The sequence below is a fragment of the Pezoporus flaviventris genome, unplaced genomic scaffold, assembly GCF_033815535.1.
Source record: "Pezoporus flaviventris isolate CSIRO_AGI_PZ_B2104156 unplaced genomic scaffold, CSIRO_AGI_Pfla_v1 ptg000212l, whole genome shotgun sequence".
Taxonomy (NCBI): domain Eukaryota; kingdom Metazoa; phylum Chordata; class Aves; order Psittaciformes; family Psittacidae; genus Pezoporus; species Pezoporus flaviventris.
The window spans coordinates 1,596,312-1,617,193 of NW_026892760.1; the positions used below are offsets into that span (position 1 = coordinate 1,596,312).

The 20,882-nt window shown below is 36.2% G+C and overlaps 1 protein-coding gene across 3 annotated transcripts in view; it reads left to right on the forward strand.

Moving 5' to 3' along the window:
* The window catches only part of CNTLN (centlein), a 197,690-nt gene that overhangs the window by 39,870 nt on the left and 136,938 nt on the right, over window positions 1-20,882 (forward strand). For all 3 annotated transcript variants that reach the window (XM_061441239.1, XM_061441241.1, XM_061441240.1), the window contains 3 exons: window positions 11,474-11,608; window positions 12,196-12,375; window positions 19,377-19,510. In XM_061441239.1, coding sequence (XP_061297223.1) covers window positions 11,474-11,608; window positions 12,196-12,375; window positions 19,377-19,510 — 449 coding nt within the window. The remainder of the gene's footprint in view (window positions 1-11,473; window positions 11,609-12,195; window positions 12,376-19,376; window positions 19,511-20,882) is intronic.

The following is a 20,882-nucleotide window of genomic DNA, read 5'->3' on the forward strand; positions in this document are numbered from 1 at the left end:
GATAATGCGCTTTCAAGAGGTGGCACCTGTTGTGGCAGCTTCTAAACCTGTAGCATACATTTCCATGAGATTGCTGTCTGGTTTCAGGTAAATTTCAGAAGCTGAAATTGATCAGAAATCTGAAGTTGATAGTGTGATGGAGTGATCATCTGGAAATGGAGAAAGGCTGAAATTATAACTAGAAACAAGGAAAAATGCCAGCTGAGGAAGGAGAGTTTGGCAACTGGATGGGAAGAGTTAACAGATGAGGAGGACAGAAGCTGCTTTTTTTGGTGATCATCACAACTTTAATGCATGTTGTAATGCAGCCCTTTCAGATAGCTTCCCTTAGAGCATCACTGACTGAGAGGAGGTTGTGAAGGGCACCAGATAGTGCCAATGGCCAGTGCTATATATAAAAGCTGTATATGAGGGTGGTGTCATTCTCATATTCTTGCCTCATCCACTCATCAGGATGCCACAGTATCGAAATGAAGAGGATAAATTTCGGAGTTTTTTGAATAGTTTTGGTGGTTTGGTAAACAAAGACTGGAGCTAGCACAGACAACAATGTACTAAGGAGTATTCTTGTTTATATTTCTGGATTGTTCTTTCTTTGTTAATCTAAAGGGTAGCTAACATGCAGATAGGTTGCTTCTAAAACTGTGAGTTTTGGCAGTGATGTAAATGAAAGTTCTTTACTGTACAGTATAGACAGAAGCAGGACTTCAGAGTTGTGTATTGCAGTCTACCAATCTGTTACATTTAGGAAGGTGAGATTTATCCAATTATCTCTTCTGTTGATTTTCCCTTCCCCTTTCCGCCTGGTATAGTTGCAAAAAAAACATTTGTCATAGGGTATTTATTTATTTGGAATTTCTAAGTGGCCATGACTTGATTGTATGACTCCATGATGAGTAAGGGAAAAAGGGCAAATAAATGACATATCTCATAATTTGAGATGTATGTAAGTTAATGTTGCAGCCAGAAACAACAGAACCCTAGAACAAGAAACTGCGATAATCTTCCATCTCTTTTATTCTGCTTAAACTTTGTCCTGATGTGCTTAACAGCCCTTTTAAAATTCATCTAGTAAGAAACTGTGTTCATCACACCCTAGGTGAGATGCATGTAGATATTTGTTACTGAGACCTGAATTAGTTTTATTGGAGTTTTCCATTGTATTTTTCCCTTTATTGCATCTTTTTTTAAATTGTTGCCTTTGTAGTTGGTTGGTAACTTTTGGTCTCGATAGTCTCAGCTGTTCTTCATCTGGCATATATCTATTTATTCTATGTGCTGTGTGGTAAAAATCTTGCTCCTTTGAGGCTGGTAGCTAGATTGGTATACTGATCATATTACTGTCATTTTTGTTTCACACAGTGGCTCAAAACTTTCCTCGGTAGTTATGTGTCCTAATTTCTATGTGTGTTTTGAGGAAAAGAATTTCTAACTGCTGCCTTTAAGTAAATAACTTACTGTCCTACATTTTTTATTATTTTTCTTCTGAAGGCTGACTTCTGCAGATCTTTTTCTTCATTCTCCTTTTTCTTTGGAAGCATTTTATACCTGGTATATTTAATTTATAATATTTGTCTATGTCTCAAATAGATCACTGGGTTTTGTTGGTTTTTGTTTGTTGTTTTTTTTAATAAGGTGAGGGTTTTGGAAAAATACATAAAAAAATAAGAACTTAAACAATTAATTTAGAGGATAATGTGGGAACAGAGAACTCAGTCTTCTGCCATTCATGCAATAGATAAATTAAAATATCCTCACCTGTGTTCCTTAGAAGATGAAATTAAAGATGTGTAAAAGTGGCAATAAACCTTTTCTGTGACACTGTTAATTAATTAGATTTCAATTTTGATCTGGAAGAACTAAAGCTAATCCTTTTGTCCTAGACCTTGTAATGTTTCAAAACCTTATCAACTGATTATACTCCAGAGGGGTTAAAATAGTACTAGCTTGCCTCATTATCTGCACTTGAAAATCTCCAGCTTGCTGTGCAAATCTATATTAAAGCCCCTTTAATGGGTCCAATTGAAAGAAGCATAATCTACCTTCAAGCATTAATTAATGCTAATAAATTTTTGTTAACTTTTGTACGTTCACCTGGTTGTATTTTTCTTTGTAATAAAATCCTGTTATTAAAGTAAGACAAATGTATGCAGACATTCTTGCCATCCAAACACTTTCTATCCAGTAGCATATAACCTTGATTCTTCTTGTGTAACAAGGGACATGAGGATAATTTTGGTAATAGGGAGTTTAGATGAATGTGTCAGTGGTGATGAGATTATGCAAAGTTTATAAACTCTGCAGAAAAAGTTTCTCCACTGAATGAAATTTATAGATACTGCAAGCAAAGAATATGTGAGGACACTGGCACTTCTGTTGTCTTTAAAAAAGATGATTTTACACAAGTGGTAAAATCACTTGGAAAAGTGATCACCCCTCAGTGATGAAACCTGTCTGGTTTATGTAGCTCTGCATTAATGAATTATTATGTCTTTGTGCCTTTCTGCTCACCACCTTCTAGTTAGTTTTCCCATAAAAATAAGGGAAAGAAATCTTGTTAAGCAGCTCATCTAAGTAAGAAGGATGGGGAGGAGAATATATTTAATATTAAAATAGTTGAAAGTTGCTGATTCTTGTTTATTGACAGAACGCTACCTGAAGTAGGTGGTATGATGACTATGGCTAATACCTGTGGGCTTGTTTGCCTGAAGAAATTAATAAGCTTTAAATTACAGTGTATCTTTACAGCTCATTAGTACTTTTGTGCAAATTCCCGGTAGGAATGCATTCTGTACAAGTTGAAAATTGTTTCTGCGAGCTAGCTTACTTTTTTTTTTTTTTTTGAAGGAGTTTTCCTACTTAATCTGCAAAAAAAGCAACTACATTGGGTTTTTTCTGCAGGTATTCTGTAAATCCATGCCTTAACTTTTCATTAATTTGTCTGTGTAGCCATGCCTAAGGTTAGCTAATGTTTCTGGATCCTTATTGCTCATAATTCGTGTTCTTCATGGTGTGTCTACAAAGATAGCATGAAGTGATAGCTGCACTTCGATAAGACAGAAAAAAAATGTAGTTAGTAAATAAATGGGCTGTTTCTTGTCCTCTGCCTGTTTGTCCAATTCTTATGTTAGTGGAGCTCAGAATTCAAGCCTGGAAAGAAGAAGGGCATCATGTTTATGATCTTATTCATGTTCTAGGGAGCTACAGTCTAGTTTGGAAAACTTCTTGTTCAGTCCAGGTAAGAGTAGTTGTCATGTAGTCAATTAGAGTTACAATGGGATAGTGTTTTTTCTTGAGTTAGAAATGGTTTCCAAAGCCATTGGAAACTGTCTTTACAGTAGAGGAGATTAACGTCTTAACTGTGTTTAGCATATTTTCTGGTTGCTGTTTTTTTTTTTATTGTTGTAAAGTTAGTATAGTTTTAAGAGGGTGAAGCTGGATTTTATTCCCTCTTTAAGGACATTGTTGATGAGGAACCATATATCGTAGCTTCTTACTTGGATGCAAGCAAATTTCCACAAGTTAAAAAAAATTGTTGTTCCTTAAGGACTAAGCAGCAGAAAGAAGCATGCAGTGCCCTTTGAGATTAGGTTCTGGCCCTTATGAATCTGCTGACAGCAGTTAAGAAGGAGCTTATCAGAAAAGTTGATCATGGCAACAGCTGTTCTGTATTTACTGTGCCTGATCTGGCAACATTGATGTATGTGAGTGTAAAGAAATATTGCTGTGTCAGGAGTAGGTGCTAGTAGGCGTTGATTCCTGCAGATCTCAGATAGTCTTGCACACTTCCAGAGACAGAGGCTACCTCACTCTGAGGAACTTGTATAGGCTTTGCTGAGAAGGAAAGTGAGGGAAAAGGCCAAATCCCCAGGTTCCGTAAGATTGTGCTTTTCAGTGAGGACAAGATTAAGAGAAGAGCTCATTTTAGCAGACTTTTGAGTTTGATTTGGAATTAGTAGAAAGAATAGGGGCTAAGAAGATACGTCAGATTTTCTGCTGCCTGACCTAGAGGGCTGGGCTATTGCTTTCCATAGTTTTGAAATACAGCTGCTGTGAAGAGAGGAAAGAGTAGAGAAAGTATCAGTGTATTGGACAGTGCCACTTTACAGCACTGTCTTATATGTCTTGCAGAAAATGCAGTCTGTCTAGACTAGACAAAAGAGGAAAGGGGATTTATTTAGAGCAGCTGAATGTTAAGGTGATATTAGAGTTGCGGCTAGATTGTGAGATTATATTGTCAGCGTTCGCTGTAGTTATCCTGATAGCTGTCATATCCTCATTGGAGAAAAATGGACAGTTAATCTCTAAATCTAGCAGATGCATTACTGCAATATGTTCTATACTCAGGGAGGTGCTGGATATAGTATGAAGCTACACCTTTTCTTTTTTGGCAGTTAATGTCTCATTTCCAAATTAGAGGTGTACTTTTGTGAAAAACTGCCTCTAAGTATTGCCCTCTTGCAGGGCGAGGAACTTCTGTATTCAGTGTTTCAGAGATGGTGAACCTATTGAACGTGTGCCAGAAACAGTACTTGGCTCCCTTGTCAGTGCAAAAATGCAGCTGCTGGCAACACTTACTTGTACTACACCTGTTCAGCAGAAGGGATAGAAAGAATATTAGGATATTTTAAGTAGTGAAAACAACAGTAGAATTTTCTTTTTAGTGCATGACAGATGGAATGTGTAGTATAGTTGTAAGAAGCAGCTTTAGTGGAATGAAGTGGTACACATCATAAAATTTTTGTCGGTGCTGAGACTTACTTAGCAGATACCTCGCTAAGATGGTTCCTTTGCTGCTAGTGGAAGTGAGGTGCTAGAGTTCCAAGACTGATACACTATATGAAATCACAGTTTATTTCCACCACATGTTTAAACACTAAGAAATCCTGTCAGGTGATTCAAGTAAGGTAGCAAACTTTGCTGAAAACGCCATATTAATCACATCAGACAATTCCAAAGAGGGCAGTAAGGATCATCGTGTTATAATATATTATAGTGTTTGACCCTTCCTTAATCTGTACGTCAGATGAGAATTCAGGAGCAAGACTGACTGGTGGTAGAGAAGTAAGTACATACCCCTACCTGCAGGATGAAGTCAACCTGCTGGTATTTCTGGTCTCCTTTGCTGTAGCAGAACCGTTTTACCTGATCCTGTTAGAAAAGAGCTTTAAAGAGTCTTCATGTTCTTTTCTTCCTCCTGCAAAAAAGGCCTGCTATTTTTCTCTGCCACATAGATAGCATGTAGGCACGTTTGAATGGGCAGTGTTCTAAGGAGTGTTTCTCCTTGTATGTATTTTGTAAGTTATCATGTTTTATTTCATGACCATTAGAAATAGGAGTTCAAAATTCTCATTTGTTTTGGGAATGGATTTGTAGATGTCTGCTTGCGGATTCGTACTTTTCAGAAACGATTATTTAATTTGTGTAATGTCAGGAAGTCCTGGAATGCATGGAGTGGGATAAGGAAGAACAAATATTTCTGGTGGTATGAAAATCAAGTGAGCTCCCCCACTTCAATTCCATTTTTTGGGTTTTTTTTTTTTTTTTTTTCTTTAAATTATATAAGATTGTTAGAGCATCAGGACGGGTGTCAAAAATAGGAATTATTAATGAGGTATGCATTCATACTGTTATTGCATGAGTCACATTTTAATGCATTATATATCGGTTACTGTTTTTCCTGTTTTTTCTGTTCTTGTTAGGAGTCAACAGTTAACTGAATACTGTAATCCTGTGGAAAGATACTGTACAATCAGGTAGCTCTGTTGCCATTTGTACTTTTGGAGGAGTAATGGATTAAAAGTAACTTGTGTTTTGTATCTTAACTAGCTAGTGTCATTTCAACTATGAAAGGACACCACACAGACACAGCAGATGACTTCTACAGTGTACGGTTATTGTTTCATGAATTATTTACACAGAACTTCTGTTCATCCTACATCTGAAAATAATTACATAATCTAATAAATAGTCACGAGATGAAGTAGTGGAATTTTTTTTTCTTTTGTGGTTTTATTTAAGAAGATACAAGACTGGGGATGTTATTTGTTAAACGTGCATAAGTGTTCAAGTTTAGAACAATAAGAATTAGTAAAATTGGAAAAAATCTAAAGAGACATTTCAGAAAGCTAAATCAGGAAGGCTATGAAATGTTACTGGCACATTTTTAGTGGTGTTTAACAATTTCTGCTAGAATAAAAGGAATGTTGGAAGAGAGGAGAGAAAGTTATGAGTGCAGTAAGTCAGCCTCAACTACTTGGTAGGTAAAAAGAGATGGTGAAAGTGGGAGAATAAATACGTAAATGTTGAAGTAGAAATTTTGAGAAGTTTAAAAGACAATGTTTTAACATTTAAGTTGTGATAAAGAAAGCTCATTAATAAATTAATTTTGTTTCTGCTTAAGATGTCAGGATTTTATTAAAAGCCACTGCTTGGGTGAAAATACTTCAATTTTTGTCAGTTTGAGTTATTTTGGTTTTTGGTTTGTGGTCCGGTTTGAGTGTTTTTTTGTAGTTTTTTTTGTGGATGTTTTTGTGGTTTTTTTTGGGGGGGGGGTTGTTTTGGTTTTTGTTGTTTTATAAATGTGGTATATTAGAATTGTACTGCACAGTGGGAGCTTCTGATAAACAATGTAATAAAGAAATTGCAGAATGCAATGTTTATTTATTACCCTTTTGTTTATTTGTTTTGGTAGTGGAAATCAAATGCGTGTCCCTTCACTGCAGCCATAGAGGGAAACCTCTAATACTGTGGTTTAGAGACTTGATTTTTTTCCTGAAATGCTTCAGCAGCCAATGACAGAAGGAAGGTGTCTTGTTACATTGTTAGGAAAAAAAAGTGTTGCAGCCAAAGAGACGCCATGAGAAAGGATAAAAATAAATTCTGGAATGGTATTTCTCTGAAGCATCAAAAGACTGGCTCCACCAGGTCACAGTGTTTCTTTGTATGTAGTACTGCCTGGAGCATTCTGGGCACCAGCAGTATGCAAAGGATACTCTTTGATTCTTGCCAGCTAAACAAAAAGGTAAAATTATTAGGGCAAATTCACTTCCAGAATACAGTTTTTTTTCTTGTATTTGGAAGCTTGTCTGTGAAAGACCCCTTAGAAGTGTACCGTAGTTGTGTCTGATATGTAAGGCTTTTTCTGTAATTCGTGAGCATGAAGCTGTCAAAAGCCAATTGAACATTGCTTTTGTCCTCTTGTATTCAAACAAGTATGACTGCAGTCAGTGCAAAATGTGAGCTGAGATTGTTCTTGTGTAGCATTATCCTGTCTTTTACAGTATCTAGACAAAAACAGTAGATCCTGTGGGAACAGATGAATTCCTGATGAGTGTCTTTTATTTGGTGAAGTCTGTCAAATAACCGCATGTGGGAAGTTGCCCCATGTGTTGATCATGTATGGGGTTTTTCTATTCACCTACTTACCAGAGTAGGGTAGCCTTTTAGGAACTAATCTTGTATTTTCTTTTGTAAGAAATTGGTCTTTACTCATTTCCTCCTATTATACAAGGTAATTCATAGGCTGAAGAAGCAAGGTGCAAAAACAGCTGCACAGGCAAAGGCAGATGATAATCTACTTAATTGTTTGTATCTCAGAAATTCTTCTTTATGACCCTTTATGACCTATTACTCAGTCATGGCTCCCGAGTAATACTCCTGGTTTTCTCTTCTTTATAAGCATGTGAAATGAGCAGATATGAGAGTAAAAGTTCGATTCATTTAGAAGGAGAGATAAGAGCATATAAAGTGGTACCCAAGAAAAACACTTAGAAAGGTAACAGGATTTTTTTCCATGCAGGTATTACTTATCTAAATAATGTTTCATTACTTCTGTGGTAGATGACTTTGTAGACTACTCAGGTGAGTTTGCTGCTTAGTGATTGATGCAGTGTATTTGCTTTTGGTTTAAAGTCTTAAGTGGGTCAGTTGTGGGGATAAGTAGTTAGTGTGCAAGTCTGATTGAGGATAATCTGTCTGATTATTCTACAAAGTATGCGAAGTAAATAGATTATTTGAGTATAAAATTTCACCTCAGCAATATGAAACAAACATTTGAAATAGCTAGTTGGACTTACGTGCCTTCATTCTCCAAATTACTGGAAAATTCCCATTCCTAACAGGTCCCAAAGATCTTTGATTTTACTTTGCAAATAGACATTTGCTTGCCAGTTTCAACACAATGTATGATGAAGTAAGTACTGACACAGCGTAGCTTGTGTACTCAAAAATCAGATGAATTTAAAGAGCAGGAGCTGCGCCTTGAAATTTTATGAAAGCTTATATTGTAAGTTATAACTCAGTGCCAATAGGCTACTTCAATTCTGTAGAATTTCTAAGGGTGTTCTTCAAATGTTTATGAAGTTTATGAAGTTTATGAAGACTTTGTCTTCATAAATATTAAACAAGTAGTAACAAACTGAAAGGAAGACTGAAAAGGAGCTGCTTAAATTTTGTGAGGATCTGGATAGTGAGAGGGAGGCAAACAGAGCAGCTGATGCTTTCCATGGTAGTGTGGATTCATACCTTTTAAATGATCTCTGCTAGAAACAGTTTCTTCCTGAAATTGTAATAGTATGTCTGAAGAGCAAATATTTCCTGAAACTTCTTTGCTTCAATGAAAATTGAGCCTCATGTCTGGCAGGTTCAAAATATGAGAGAGGGGAGTTCTTCATTAAGAGGAGGTTTCTTAACGTCATTATCCCTTCCTTAATGTCTTCTGATAACAAACTTGAGAAGGTTAAGCATTGGGTTGTGTCTCTTGAAAAAAAAATTAATATAAATTTCTGAATGTGAAATTCAAGCTTAGATTTTCTTTGGAGGAAATGGTAAAATTATTATGAGTCTATAAGCTTAGGTAAACTTTGATGAAGATTGATTCAAAGTGCCACTGCTGTAGAATGAGTCTCTGTTAGTTATCTTGTAAAAAATAAACAAGTACAGTATGGTTTTGAGATTAAATTACCAGTTAGCACTGTTTTAAATACAGTCTAGTTCTAGAATTTTTTTTTTTTTTTTGGTTTTTTTTTTTGTCTGGCTGGTTGGAATTAATAACATCTGAGGCAAAAATCCAAAATATGAGCATGAGGTTTCTGTATTTTCTTCCACTTATCAATTATTTTTGTTTTCATTCTCTTTAATTCACATTCACTTTCTTTTCCATGTTTTTAAAGGCCATTGTTAGAAAGTATATAATTCTGTATATTCTTTGAATTCTACTGTGGTTGAGTATGAGGTACAACAAAGATAATTTTTTCTTTTCTTGAGAAAGCGAAATTTTTAGTGTGGGGAGAAAAATTCCTGCATACCTCCCTACACTATTTACTACACATCTTCCATTCTTGGTTGTTAGTTTTCAATATTTGCTGCACAGGTTAGCTAGATTTCAATACCTTGCCTATGCTGAACTGGTTGCAGGGTTTGTTCTTGCTTGGACATACTTTCTGCTATAGAGTGCGGTATGGTTTTCTTTGTGGTTTGGGTTTTTGGGAGAGTTTGTTCATTTTGTGTGGGTTTTTTTTGTGGTTTTGTGATTTTGTCTGGGGGGGTTTTGTCTGTGTTTTTTGTTCATTTTTGAGTTGTTTTTTTTTTATATTTGTAACAGTGTGGAGGTAGAAGTAGTGGCCAGAGTGATAAAACAAATTTACTACATGTGGAGGAACAATGTATAGAAAAGATTTGGAGATGGTACTACAAGAAATAGAACAATAAAAATATATGCAGGGAAGGTGGGAATAAAATAATGTTAAATTAGAATCATAGAATTGTTAGGGTTGGAAAGGACCTTAAGATCATCTAGTTCCAATCCCCCTGCCGTGGGCAGGGACACCTTACGCTAAATCATATCACCCAAGGCCTCGTCCAACCTGGTCTTGAACACTGCCAGGGATGGAGCATTCACAACCTCCCTGGGCAACCCATTCCAGTGCCTCACCACCCTTACAGGAAAGAATTTCCTTCTTATATCCAACCTAAACTTCCTTTGTTTAAGTTTGAACCCGTTACCCCTTGTCCTATCTCTACAGTCTCTAATGAAGAGTCCCTCTCCAGCATCCCTATGGGCCCCCTTCAGACACTGGAAGGCTGCTATGAGGTCTCCAAGCAGCCTTGTCTGCTCCAGGCTGAACAGCCCCAACTTCCTCAGCCTGTCTTCATATGGGAAGTGCTCCAGTCCCCTGATCATCCTCATGGCCCTTCTCTGAACCCTTCTCTCACAAGAGCAGAGTAGAGGGGCAGGATCACCTCCTTCGACCTGCTGGTCACGCTCCTTTTGATGCAGCCCAGGATACGGTTGGCTTTCTGGGCTGCAAGCGCACACTGAAGCCAGCTCATGTTCATTTTCTCATCAACCAACACCCCCAAGTCCTTCTCCGCAGGGCTGCTCTGAATCTCTTCCCTGCCCAACCTGTAGCTGCGCCTGGGATTGCTCCAACCCAGGGATTAATGCTTTTTATATGATTTAACTCTGATAATACTGAAAAGGCTAGTTTATCAGCTATTAAGCTAGTTGTCAAATGTTAAAACATAGCGCAGCAGAAGGGTTAGAGCAGAGAGAAGAATGTGTGTATTTTGAGAAGATGGTACTCAAACTGCTACTCATGCTCCAAAAATTGCATCTTCCTTCTGAGGTTATAATTTTGTGAAGTTTCCTTGCCCTGCTTAACCCTGCACAGCTGCTTTGTATGCAGGGCTGTTATGCATAATGCCTGTGTTTCTTCTTGTGGGTGAGTTGCTTTGAGTTTAGTGGTGATAGGTACATTTTTTGCTCTGATTGTTACATGTTAAAATCAGTGCTTGTTGAATTTGACTTCAGATACATTGTTTTACATGTTTTCCTTAGCACATTTTCTTGCTTTCTCTTGCTTTCTCATGTTTGACATACATGTGAACCAGCTGTAACCATCTGCAGTTTGAAAACCCTTGTGCATGTTGTCAGCTGTATTGTGGAATAATCTAAAGGTATATCCTCATCTAGGTATTTTTTTGTTTCTTAACATATTTCATTTGGCTTATATATTACAGACAACAGTTGCATTTTTGGTTGCCTCAATAGTTATTATCTTCATGAATTCTGAAGTATTTTGAAGTATTTTATTACTTTTTGGCTTGATTTTTGGTATACTAAAAGTGCAAGTGAAACAGTATTCTAATATCTTCTTAATAATTACAGATACAACTTCTGCAAATGACTGTTTTTTGTCTAAGCTTGACTGAATGATTTCCATTTAGTTGTGCATTTACAGGCTCCTTTGTTTACAAGCAGCAAGATAGTCAGTTCCTCACTTGTGTTACTGTGTTGTATAGTCTTGCAGTTCTGAGTATGATTAAAGAAGTAATGAAATTAAAATAATGTCATAAAACTACATATATCAGATGGTTACATTTTACAGGTCTGAAATGTACAGGACTAAAATCTAGTACATGCATGTTCTTTTACAATTACTTTTTGTCTATTATTATTTTTTTTAAATAGAGACTCACAGGACAGCAGCAGGAAATAAACAACTTAATACAGAGAAAAAATGCTGTGGATGAGGAAAATGCCCGTTTGAAGAATGAATTCTGTAACTTGAACCAGAAATTTAAAGATAAAAGCCAAGAACTTAAGGTATATTGACTTGTACATAGTTTCATAAGACTGTAGCTTTGAAGTAGTTCTTTAAGCAGTGTCAGCCTTTGCGGCGCAGAAAGTGACAAGCTTGGAGAAAAAATTGCCTTAGGCCTTGCTATACCTTACCATTTTCTCACACACCATCTCCGAGGAAGATGCTTTAAAGCCAAGAATCCAAGCTTTATAACTTTCAGATAAATAGTTAATGATGGAAATGAAGCTAAGAAAGTAGGAGTGTGAAGATGTGGCTTCTTGTAATTAGATTCTGATGGGACTGGCATTATTAATTGATAAAGCCGAGGTCTGGGAGGATATGTCTGTGTGGGTCTCAAAAATAGCTGGGGACAGCATCAAAGGCAGCTTGATCAATTAATGGGCTCTTTGCAAATGTGTGCTCATCAAAGCTGTCATCCAGCTAAAAAATATGGCCCTTCCACCTGCATGAAAGAGGCCAATAAAAGTACACAGGTGACCTTGGCCATCAAATATAGAAGAAGCTGCTGTGAGGGTAAAACTGCACAGTTTATATTTGCTGATTAGTTCTCACTTTTTTGTTTATCGGCCCTTGTGGTACTGTTCTACAGGACACTGAGGAGTGTGCACAGAAGAAGGAAGAGCAAAACAGACTGGTTATAAAAAATCTGGAGACGGAAAATCAGGGATTAAATACATCCTGTGCTGACCTGCTACATGACCTGGAGAAACTGAGGAAACAGGAGACACAATGGAAAACAGAAAAATCTGGCAATGATGCCAGAATAAAGGTATGAAGTGGAATGAATGGATTCATGGATGTTATTTTAGAATTAACTTCTCCAGACATTTGCACTACGAGTTATTTTCTTTAAATAACAAGTTATATATTCAAATCTACCAGTGGGGACTTGCATTCATTTACATTCCTTCGCTTAAGACCCACAGCTTTTTAAAAATTGATGTTGCAAAGCTGGAATCTGACTTCAAATAGTCATCTTAAAATGTAATCATTAAAAAATGGAAGATACTGTATTTTAAGACTAAACATATATACGCAAAATAATAAGAGTTTAGAAGTATTATTAGTCACGTTTTTATTCTCAGTGTGTAATTTACTTACCTATAATTTGGTTGCAGCAGAATTGATATCTGTTGGTTTGGAAGAACACTTTAAAATTTCAACTGCAATTTTGAATAAATTGTGTCCTAGCCTCCAGAGGGCTCCACTCTCTGAGAGACATTACTGTTGCATATAATATATTAATATTTTAATTATATATATATAATTATATATATAATTAATATATTTAATATATTAATATAATATATTAAAAATGTTAAAAAACATTTTCGCTGTTTATGATAAAATGAAAAATGAAGTAGTTGAATACAGGGTACAGAATATTGCATGGTTTTTTAAAATTATTTTTTGTTGTGTTTGCTGGTGAAAATTGGTAAGTTCTTTAATTCCTGTAAGAAATAAGTCACAAACGTGTTTAATCAAGTGCTTGATGGCTGCTTATGTGCAAGTCTAGTTTGCAGGTTCTCTTTATTTTCATGGCTAATGAATGCTTCTTGGTTACTCTATTTACATGGCTAATGAACAATTCTGTGCTTTTCTACAATATTGAAGTATGTGAATTTCTGGTATATTCAGTGTAGAAACCTTTTAATCAACATCTTGCCCAGAAACATATTTTTTGCTCCACTAGCAATTCAGTGGTTTTGTTGGCTGTTCTAATTGTTGTGCTGATGGAAAACCTTTGTAAGAGCTTCGTTCAAATTTGTTAAAATGGGGAGTAAAGTTCTTGCAAATTGAGGCCTTTGGAGTGATTATGATGAAAGGACTATAGGATTCCCAGGACAACAACTGGTTTGTTGTTACTTGGGATAGAAAATCTAGTGTGTACTAGACTAATTTTTGTGTGTACAAGTTTCACATGTAATAGTGAATAAATTACTGAAAATCACTGTTACCCACATCTTCAATGAAAACAGAATAATGTTTAGTGTATCCATCTTGCTGTTTGGTCAGTCATGGTGAAGAGAGAAAGGTGCGTCACAGCCATGTAATTCCAGAGATGGAAATAAAAAAACATTGGTGTTTCAGAGTGAGGTCACAAGCAGGTCATGTTGGAGTCTAAAGCATGACAGAGGTAACTTCTTGAGATGGGTATTCCCTGAGATAACTAGGAATGACACACAGTTGGATCTGCTATTCACCAGTGATGATTTAGGAGGTCATAATTAATGGCTGCCTTGGCTATAGTGACCATAAAATTGTGAAGGCCAAGATCTTCAGAAGATGAAGGAAGCCGAGTAGCACAATACAGACCTAGAATTAAGGAGATTGCTCAGGGAACTGGTAGCTGGAATCACATGAGAAGCAGCACTGAATGGTAAAAACAGTCAGGAAAATTATAACGTCTTTGAGGACGGCTTCTTAAAAACCCAAGTGTGGTCCACCCTGAGAAGTGGGTGTATCAGGAAGCCATCTTACCAAACAGAATTAATCACCAAATTCTAGTGTAGGGCAGGGGTGGAAAGAAGTATTCAGGAAGTAGAAACAGTGAAAGCTACAAAGGAGGAGTTCAAAAGCATTGTTTGGGCACTCAGCAATGGAATTAACCTACCTACAATTGAGACTTGCAGGTGATGTCAGGTGTATCAAGAGTTTCTTGCACTATACTAGTAAAAGGCAGAACAAGGAAAACTTTCTTTTCTTCCTCCTCCTCTCCCCTTGCCTCTCTTTTCTTTCTTTTCCCTTACCCCTTCCCATTTCTCCTTGCCTTTTTTCTTCTTCCTCTTCCTTCTCCCTTTCCTTATGCTTTTCCTTATTTTTCCACCATTTGTTCTGTAATGTGAGACAAGTGACTATCTTTGCTGGTAGACAGAATTAGGTGAAGATGATTATTTTGCAAGGCTATTGCAAGGATTGAGAAGCAATTAAAAATACTATTTGCAAGTCAGAAATGTTATATCTGACCGATAGGAAGTAATAATTTGTTGTCTCATTATTTTTATCCATATTTTGTAGAATAATAATTTGTAAAAAACACACACAGTTTTTTTTAGTTCATCCCTGTTTTTACATACACTTCTGTAAATATTTGCTTGAAAATGTAAGTAGTAGTTTGAATAAATTTCTCCCTCTGCTCCTGGCATTACCCATTACTATTGTTGAACACTCAAGAATCAATATTGGATGCCAGATTGGCTTTAATAGGATGCTTATAAATAATAAAGAATAATAATTTCCTTATGTACAGAGGCCAAATATGACATCAATACACTGCACAATATGGGGCTGCAGATTATGGTGTTCTAATGTATACCCCCCAATATATCATGTCCCTGAAACGCTTTTAAAAAGCAACTTATGAGTGAATTCAGTAATCAAGTTGTATTGTTCTCAAGTGATTGTAAATGTGTTTACAGATAAAAATAATTTGAATTCTATCCCCCTGCAAAAGTTAGTTCTGCCTCTCAGCCTTGAGGTTGGGAGTTGAACTGTCGTCTCTTTTTGTACATGTTTTTCAGTAATAAATACTATCTTTAACAATATTGTGGGTGGTATTGTATACAGATACTATTCATATTAGTCTCCTATATCTGTGGAAGAATAAAATGAAACCTTATCAATGTGAGCTACAGCAGCATTGTTTTTAAAATGTGTATTAGATGGTAGAAATGCTAGGTCTAAATAACAGATTCTTCATTTGGAAAAGTAGCCTCTGTTTAAAGACTGAACCAGGTGTTACTAGCCCTTTCCCCCACTCCCACCCCAGTCTTTAAACCATTTTCTCTGCAGAAAAAGACTGTTTATTTCCAGACCTACTGCAAGCTGAATTGGGGTATAAAATCTAACTTTTTCAATTTGAGACAGAAAGCTGCTATGGCTAGTTTGTCCATCTAAGGAATATTCCTTTAAAGACTTGTCATATTAGCCAAAATCTGAGTGAGACAGGTAAATAGGAAGAGACCTGGTAAGATGGCTAAGAGGGTGGCAATAGTATTTTATTATTTATCTTACAAATACATTTGTCCCATATGTACCTTCATATAAAAAAAGTAAGTGCAAAAAATTTATATTGCTTTCTGCATTAAAGTAGCTCTTGAGAGTTACTCTTCTGTGCTTTCTACAGCTTACATCAGCTTTTTGTATCTCCTGAAAGTGCACAGGTGAAAAGCTGTCAATCAGCCACCTTTTACATGGATGTATATCCATATTTATGAATGAATTAGTTGTTTGAGTTATTTTGTTCTTCTTTGGGTGAAGGATACTTAAGTTACTGTTTAGTAGTAGCTAGTAAAGTACTCTCTAAAGTTCCTGAAGTCTGAATGTGAGAGCTTTTAAAGAAGCATGGAGAGGTGGTGTCTGTAAAATTGAACATTGAGAAACAGCCGTCTCTGTCAAGAGGGGCCTGGAATTTTAGTACCATTGAAAAATGAGAGCAGTATTGGGATGGGACCTTGAAAAAATACTCTCACATCTGTCATAATACACAAGAAAAAGGCCTGAAAACAAATTTACTGTATTTGAAAGTGACTTTCTAAGGATCTGAGGTTACAAATAACAAAATCTTAGTGTTAATTTACAACTGTGCTGCCTCATGTGTTGTCTGTGTTATGCTTTTAATGTTTGAACTTCTTTTAAATTCACCCTTTCTCTGATTTTTCTGAGTTTATAGTTCTTGGGCTTGAAGTGATCAAAATATTCCTGTAATGTTTAACCTGAAATTATTTTTCATTCTAGTTAGGATCACTATTTTTCATGGCTAGAAATAATGACTAGACTTATTCTTTGCGCTTCACTTTCAGTACTGTTGTAAAGAAGTATCATATCTTTTACTGTGCCTTGTATTTTTCTCTGAAATGCACGTTTTCTTTCTCACATTATATTACTGAATTATAAGATGTTTTGACTTACTGTGTTTTACACTTCCTTTGCTTTAATATGCTTTAAAAAAAAGTTCCCTGTAGGTACAATTAAAATAAGCTTTACTTTGTAAATCAGGTTTAGGAGGATTTCTATTTAGTGAATATTCAGTCTGCATGTTTATGCAATGAAACTACCTTCTCAACTACTGTATCAACTAAAAAGCAATCTAATAAATTCCATGTGCCTTTAAAAATTGAGATACTGAGAAATTGATTGTAAAAGGTTATAGGTTATTTCATACTCTTAGATTTCTAGTACAAAAGATCTATGAAATGCCTCACTATATGGTGTTTCAGTGTATCAGCTATTTGTATAACAAGTCCCTCCTTGCCCCTGTTTCATGTTTTGCCCTTTCATTAATGCTTCCAAAAAAATCAAGGTTTCATAATCGGTTCATAAGAGGTTGAACTGATAAGTTTGTTAGTTGAAGTCAAAATCTGAAGTCGTGTATGTCATAAATAGGGTGAAGCACTGACAAATACTCTTTTTCTGTTTTTAAATTCTGCCATTGTGTCTGATGTTGTATTTATGGCAGAATAATTTGTAAACTATTCTTTGTATTTTACCCTGCAATGGGTCATGGGAACTTGAAGCATTGGAAGGATCAGGTTTTTTTTTGATCTCTACCATGAAAAAACTCTTCAACCCTATAATGTGGTGTGAAAGATAGGCAAAAAGGATTTATTCACAGAAAATCTGAACTATTATCACTTTTGTTCACACAATACAGTAGCTTTCAGCTGTTGTGGAAAAAGGAAAAAACACTGAGGAGAAACCCTAAGATTATTTGGATGCAAGTTACAGATAATTTTATTCCACTTCTTCATTTTTATGCATTGATATAATGAAGTATTCCTATCATTCTGAAATCTTCTGTTATCTCAGAAAAGAATAATTTTTGTTACTTAGCCTTTGAGGCATCTTTGCTGAAAGGGAAAAATGTGCATTTCTTTATTTCTTTAAGTCTGTGTGTAAATGGAAGATAGAATAATATACTATTGGCAGTAGATTAAGGATTTTATCCTCCTATGAGGTATTTATTTTAAGTTATTGATCAATCCTGGAATATTTCATAGAGCCATAGAAAGGTTTGGGTTGGAAAGGGCCTTAGAATCATCTAGTTCCATCCCTTGCCATGGGCCAGGACACCTCACCCATGGCATCCAGGGTTCTGTCCAGCCTGGTCTTGAACACTGCCAGGGGTGGAGCATTTACCACTTCTTTGGGCAACCTGTTCCAGTGCCTCACCACCCTAACAGTTAAGAACTTCTTCTTTATATCTAACCTGAACTTCCCTCTTTCAGTTTGAACCTATTGCACCTTGTCCTATTTCTAAAGTCCCTGATGATGAGTCCCTCTCCAGCATCATTTGCCTTACTGAGGGCATGTGATTGTGAGTAGTATAATGTCAAAACTGTTGCATATCTGAAACTGTGCCTTAGATTTTGCTGTATTATTTCTATTTCCATTGTTGCCTCAAAAGACTCTGGGAGAATAGTCATATGAAGCTTCTTAAGGACTGAAGTGCTCTTCTAAGCTGCTAAGCTCCCAGAGAACTCTAGTAAGGTCACTATGTAAAGACTGAAGTCTTGCTTGAGTAAGCTGCCTTGCTGCTGTTTTTCCTAGATGCGCCTTCACGCTTGTAGTGGTTTCGGCTGGGGTAGAGTTCATCTCCTTCCTAGTTGCTGGGGCAGTGCTGTGTTTTGGGTTTAGTCTGAGAACAATGTGGGTAAGACACCAATGTTTTAGTCGTTGCTCAGTAGCACTTACCCCAGTCAAGGACTTTTCAGTCTCTTATTCTGTGTCAGTGAGGAGGGGCACAAGAAGCTGGGACGGAGTAGAGACAGGACACCTGACCCAAACTAGCCAAAGGGGTATTTCTTACCACAGCATGTCATGCCCAGTATATAAACTGGGGGGATTCACCCAAAAGGGATCAGTTGCTGCTCAGGTTGGGCTGCGTATTGGTCAGCCAGTGGTGAGCAATTGTACTGTGCATTGCTCAACTCGAATTTGTTTTTATTTTTGTTTATCCCTTCACTATTTTCTTTGGGGTTTATCCCTCCTTCCCCCTTATTGTTGTTGTTACTATATTTTTACTTTATTTCAGATATTAAGCTTATCTTAACCCATGCATTTTACCTTTTTCCAATTATCCTCCCCATCCCACTGCAGGGTGTGTGGTACTTAGTTGCTGGCTGGAGTTAAGCCACGACAACAGTTTGTTGGCTAGCTTGTATGGTATGGCCTACTGTAAATGGCAAACTATTACTTGTTTACATTGTTTTCAGTGAACATTTCCAGAATTTTTCTTGCATGCTGTTTCTTTTCCTGAAGAAACTGTTCTTTCCATTGAAGTGCAAAATCATGAGATACTTAACAAGCAGTCTGAAAAATTAATTTGTATCTGTGATTCTTAGTTCATATGCACAATATTGTGCAATTTTAGAGAACTTAACACAGTGAACGTATAACTTCTCTGGTAGGAGTAGGTGTTTTCTGTTCGATTTCTACACAGAAAACAAGTTTTAATCAGATCAGTGGTTATATACTGTACTATTGCTTTGCGAAGATTTCATTCAGGATTCTCCTTCAACATGCAGCAGATGAATTAAGGAAAACTTCCCACAGTAAAGACTAGGTGGGCACCTAAAATTAGAGATGTATCTTTTTTCTGGTATTAAACATTTTTCCTACATCCAGACTTGCACATATATCTCTATATATTTGGTTAGACCACAATAAATATATGCGTGCATGTTCCTATGTCTGTATATGTTGATAAAAAGCAGAGTAAATTTTAACTCTTTCTTATACATTAATATGTTTCAAATGCTTTCTTTGTAGACTTTGGAAACTGATTTAGCAGAGGCAAGAGAACAAATAAAAGAGTTGCACAATATATGCCGTAACTTGTCATCTCAGGTAGCTGTGAAACAGGAAGAACTGACCCAGAAGGATTGTGATGTGATAAGAGCTAGGTAAGTATTTGACGAGTTCATTACCTTTAAGCCTGCATCTTTTCAAAAAGACTAGTGTTGCACTTATATTGTTGCACTTACATTGTTGCATTAGAGATGTTTTTGTGCAACAGTATATTTTCATACCATTCTGCAAGATGTAAAGCATTTGGAAATATACCACTAGATAACAGTTTATATGTAGACTGTGATATATTTTGACTCAATATATTATTCTCATTTTTTGAGTAGGGATGGGCTTAAAAATGTCAACTTCTGTAATTAGCATTGGGTCAGAGTACTACCAGTTTCCACTGAAAGTAGGAAAATACCTATATGATTAGTGACATAAACATTTAATTGGAGGGGCTAAATGCCCTAAGCTTAGAAAAGCATTAAGCTTAACTTTACCTTTTTAATTAAGAGTCAAATCTGACAAGTCAGCAAAAGTCTATGTAAGCCTGTGCTAAAGGTTTAAAGTGCAGTGATTTAAGCTTTATCTTAGGTCTTGCACACCATTTCTTTACATTGAATCTGTAAGATTAGTGCTGCATTATTTGAGTTGTGGAAAAGAAATGAAGGATGGAATTAATGATATTAATTGACTAGACTACCGAAGTCCTCAAAATGAAGGTAATGGCAGAAGACAATTGGTAACTTTGAGTGGATTGCTAGGAAACTGTCCATTTTTCACCTCTTAGTTTTAGAGGATACATTGTGTTTATTACACCTGTGTTAGACAAATAATATTTCCTTCAATATTGCCTCAAACTGAGATTATGCCTGAAAAGCTGCAGCTGGGATGCAGAAGTCATCGGTATGGACGCTCCTCTTTGCCTTCCAAGCAGAAATAATCTTACTGTAGGGAGTTAGCAACTTAAGTCTTTTTGGTAAAAAATCTAGAAATATGATTTTGATCCCTCTGACTTAAATTGTCATGGTATTTGATAAAATCTGTACAGGAAAATTGCTATCTTGCTATTTCCATATTTGGAAGGTGTAAGAGTGGGATTTTCAAAAGTCGATAAAAAAAGTCAACTTTAATGGAAAGTTCTGTTGAAAGAGGCAATCACTGGAATTTGTGAAATACATCAACGGACTAATAGGCTTTATTATTTTCTGAAATTACTCTTAGAAATATGTACATATGCAAGAGAACTAGGGGCAGCAAAGAAGGTATTTATAAAATTGGGTAATTGAGATTTGCAAAGTTACTGCTTGTTGCTTGTAGTTTAGAAAATTGTGGACTGAGTTGGCGAAATCATATAGCTTAAAATTTCTCAAATATATTCATTACTATTCACTACAAAACAACCTCTTAGAATTTGCTGAGGAAACTTCAAAAGAAAAAAGAGGCTTATAAAAGGTGGAAGCAAGGCCAGGTAGCCTTGAA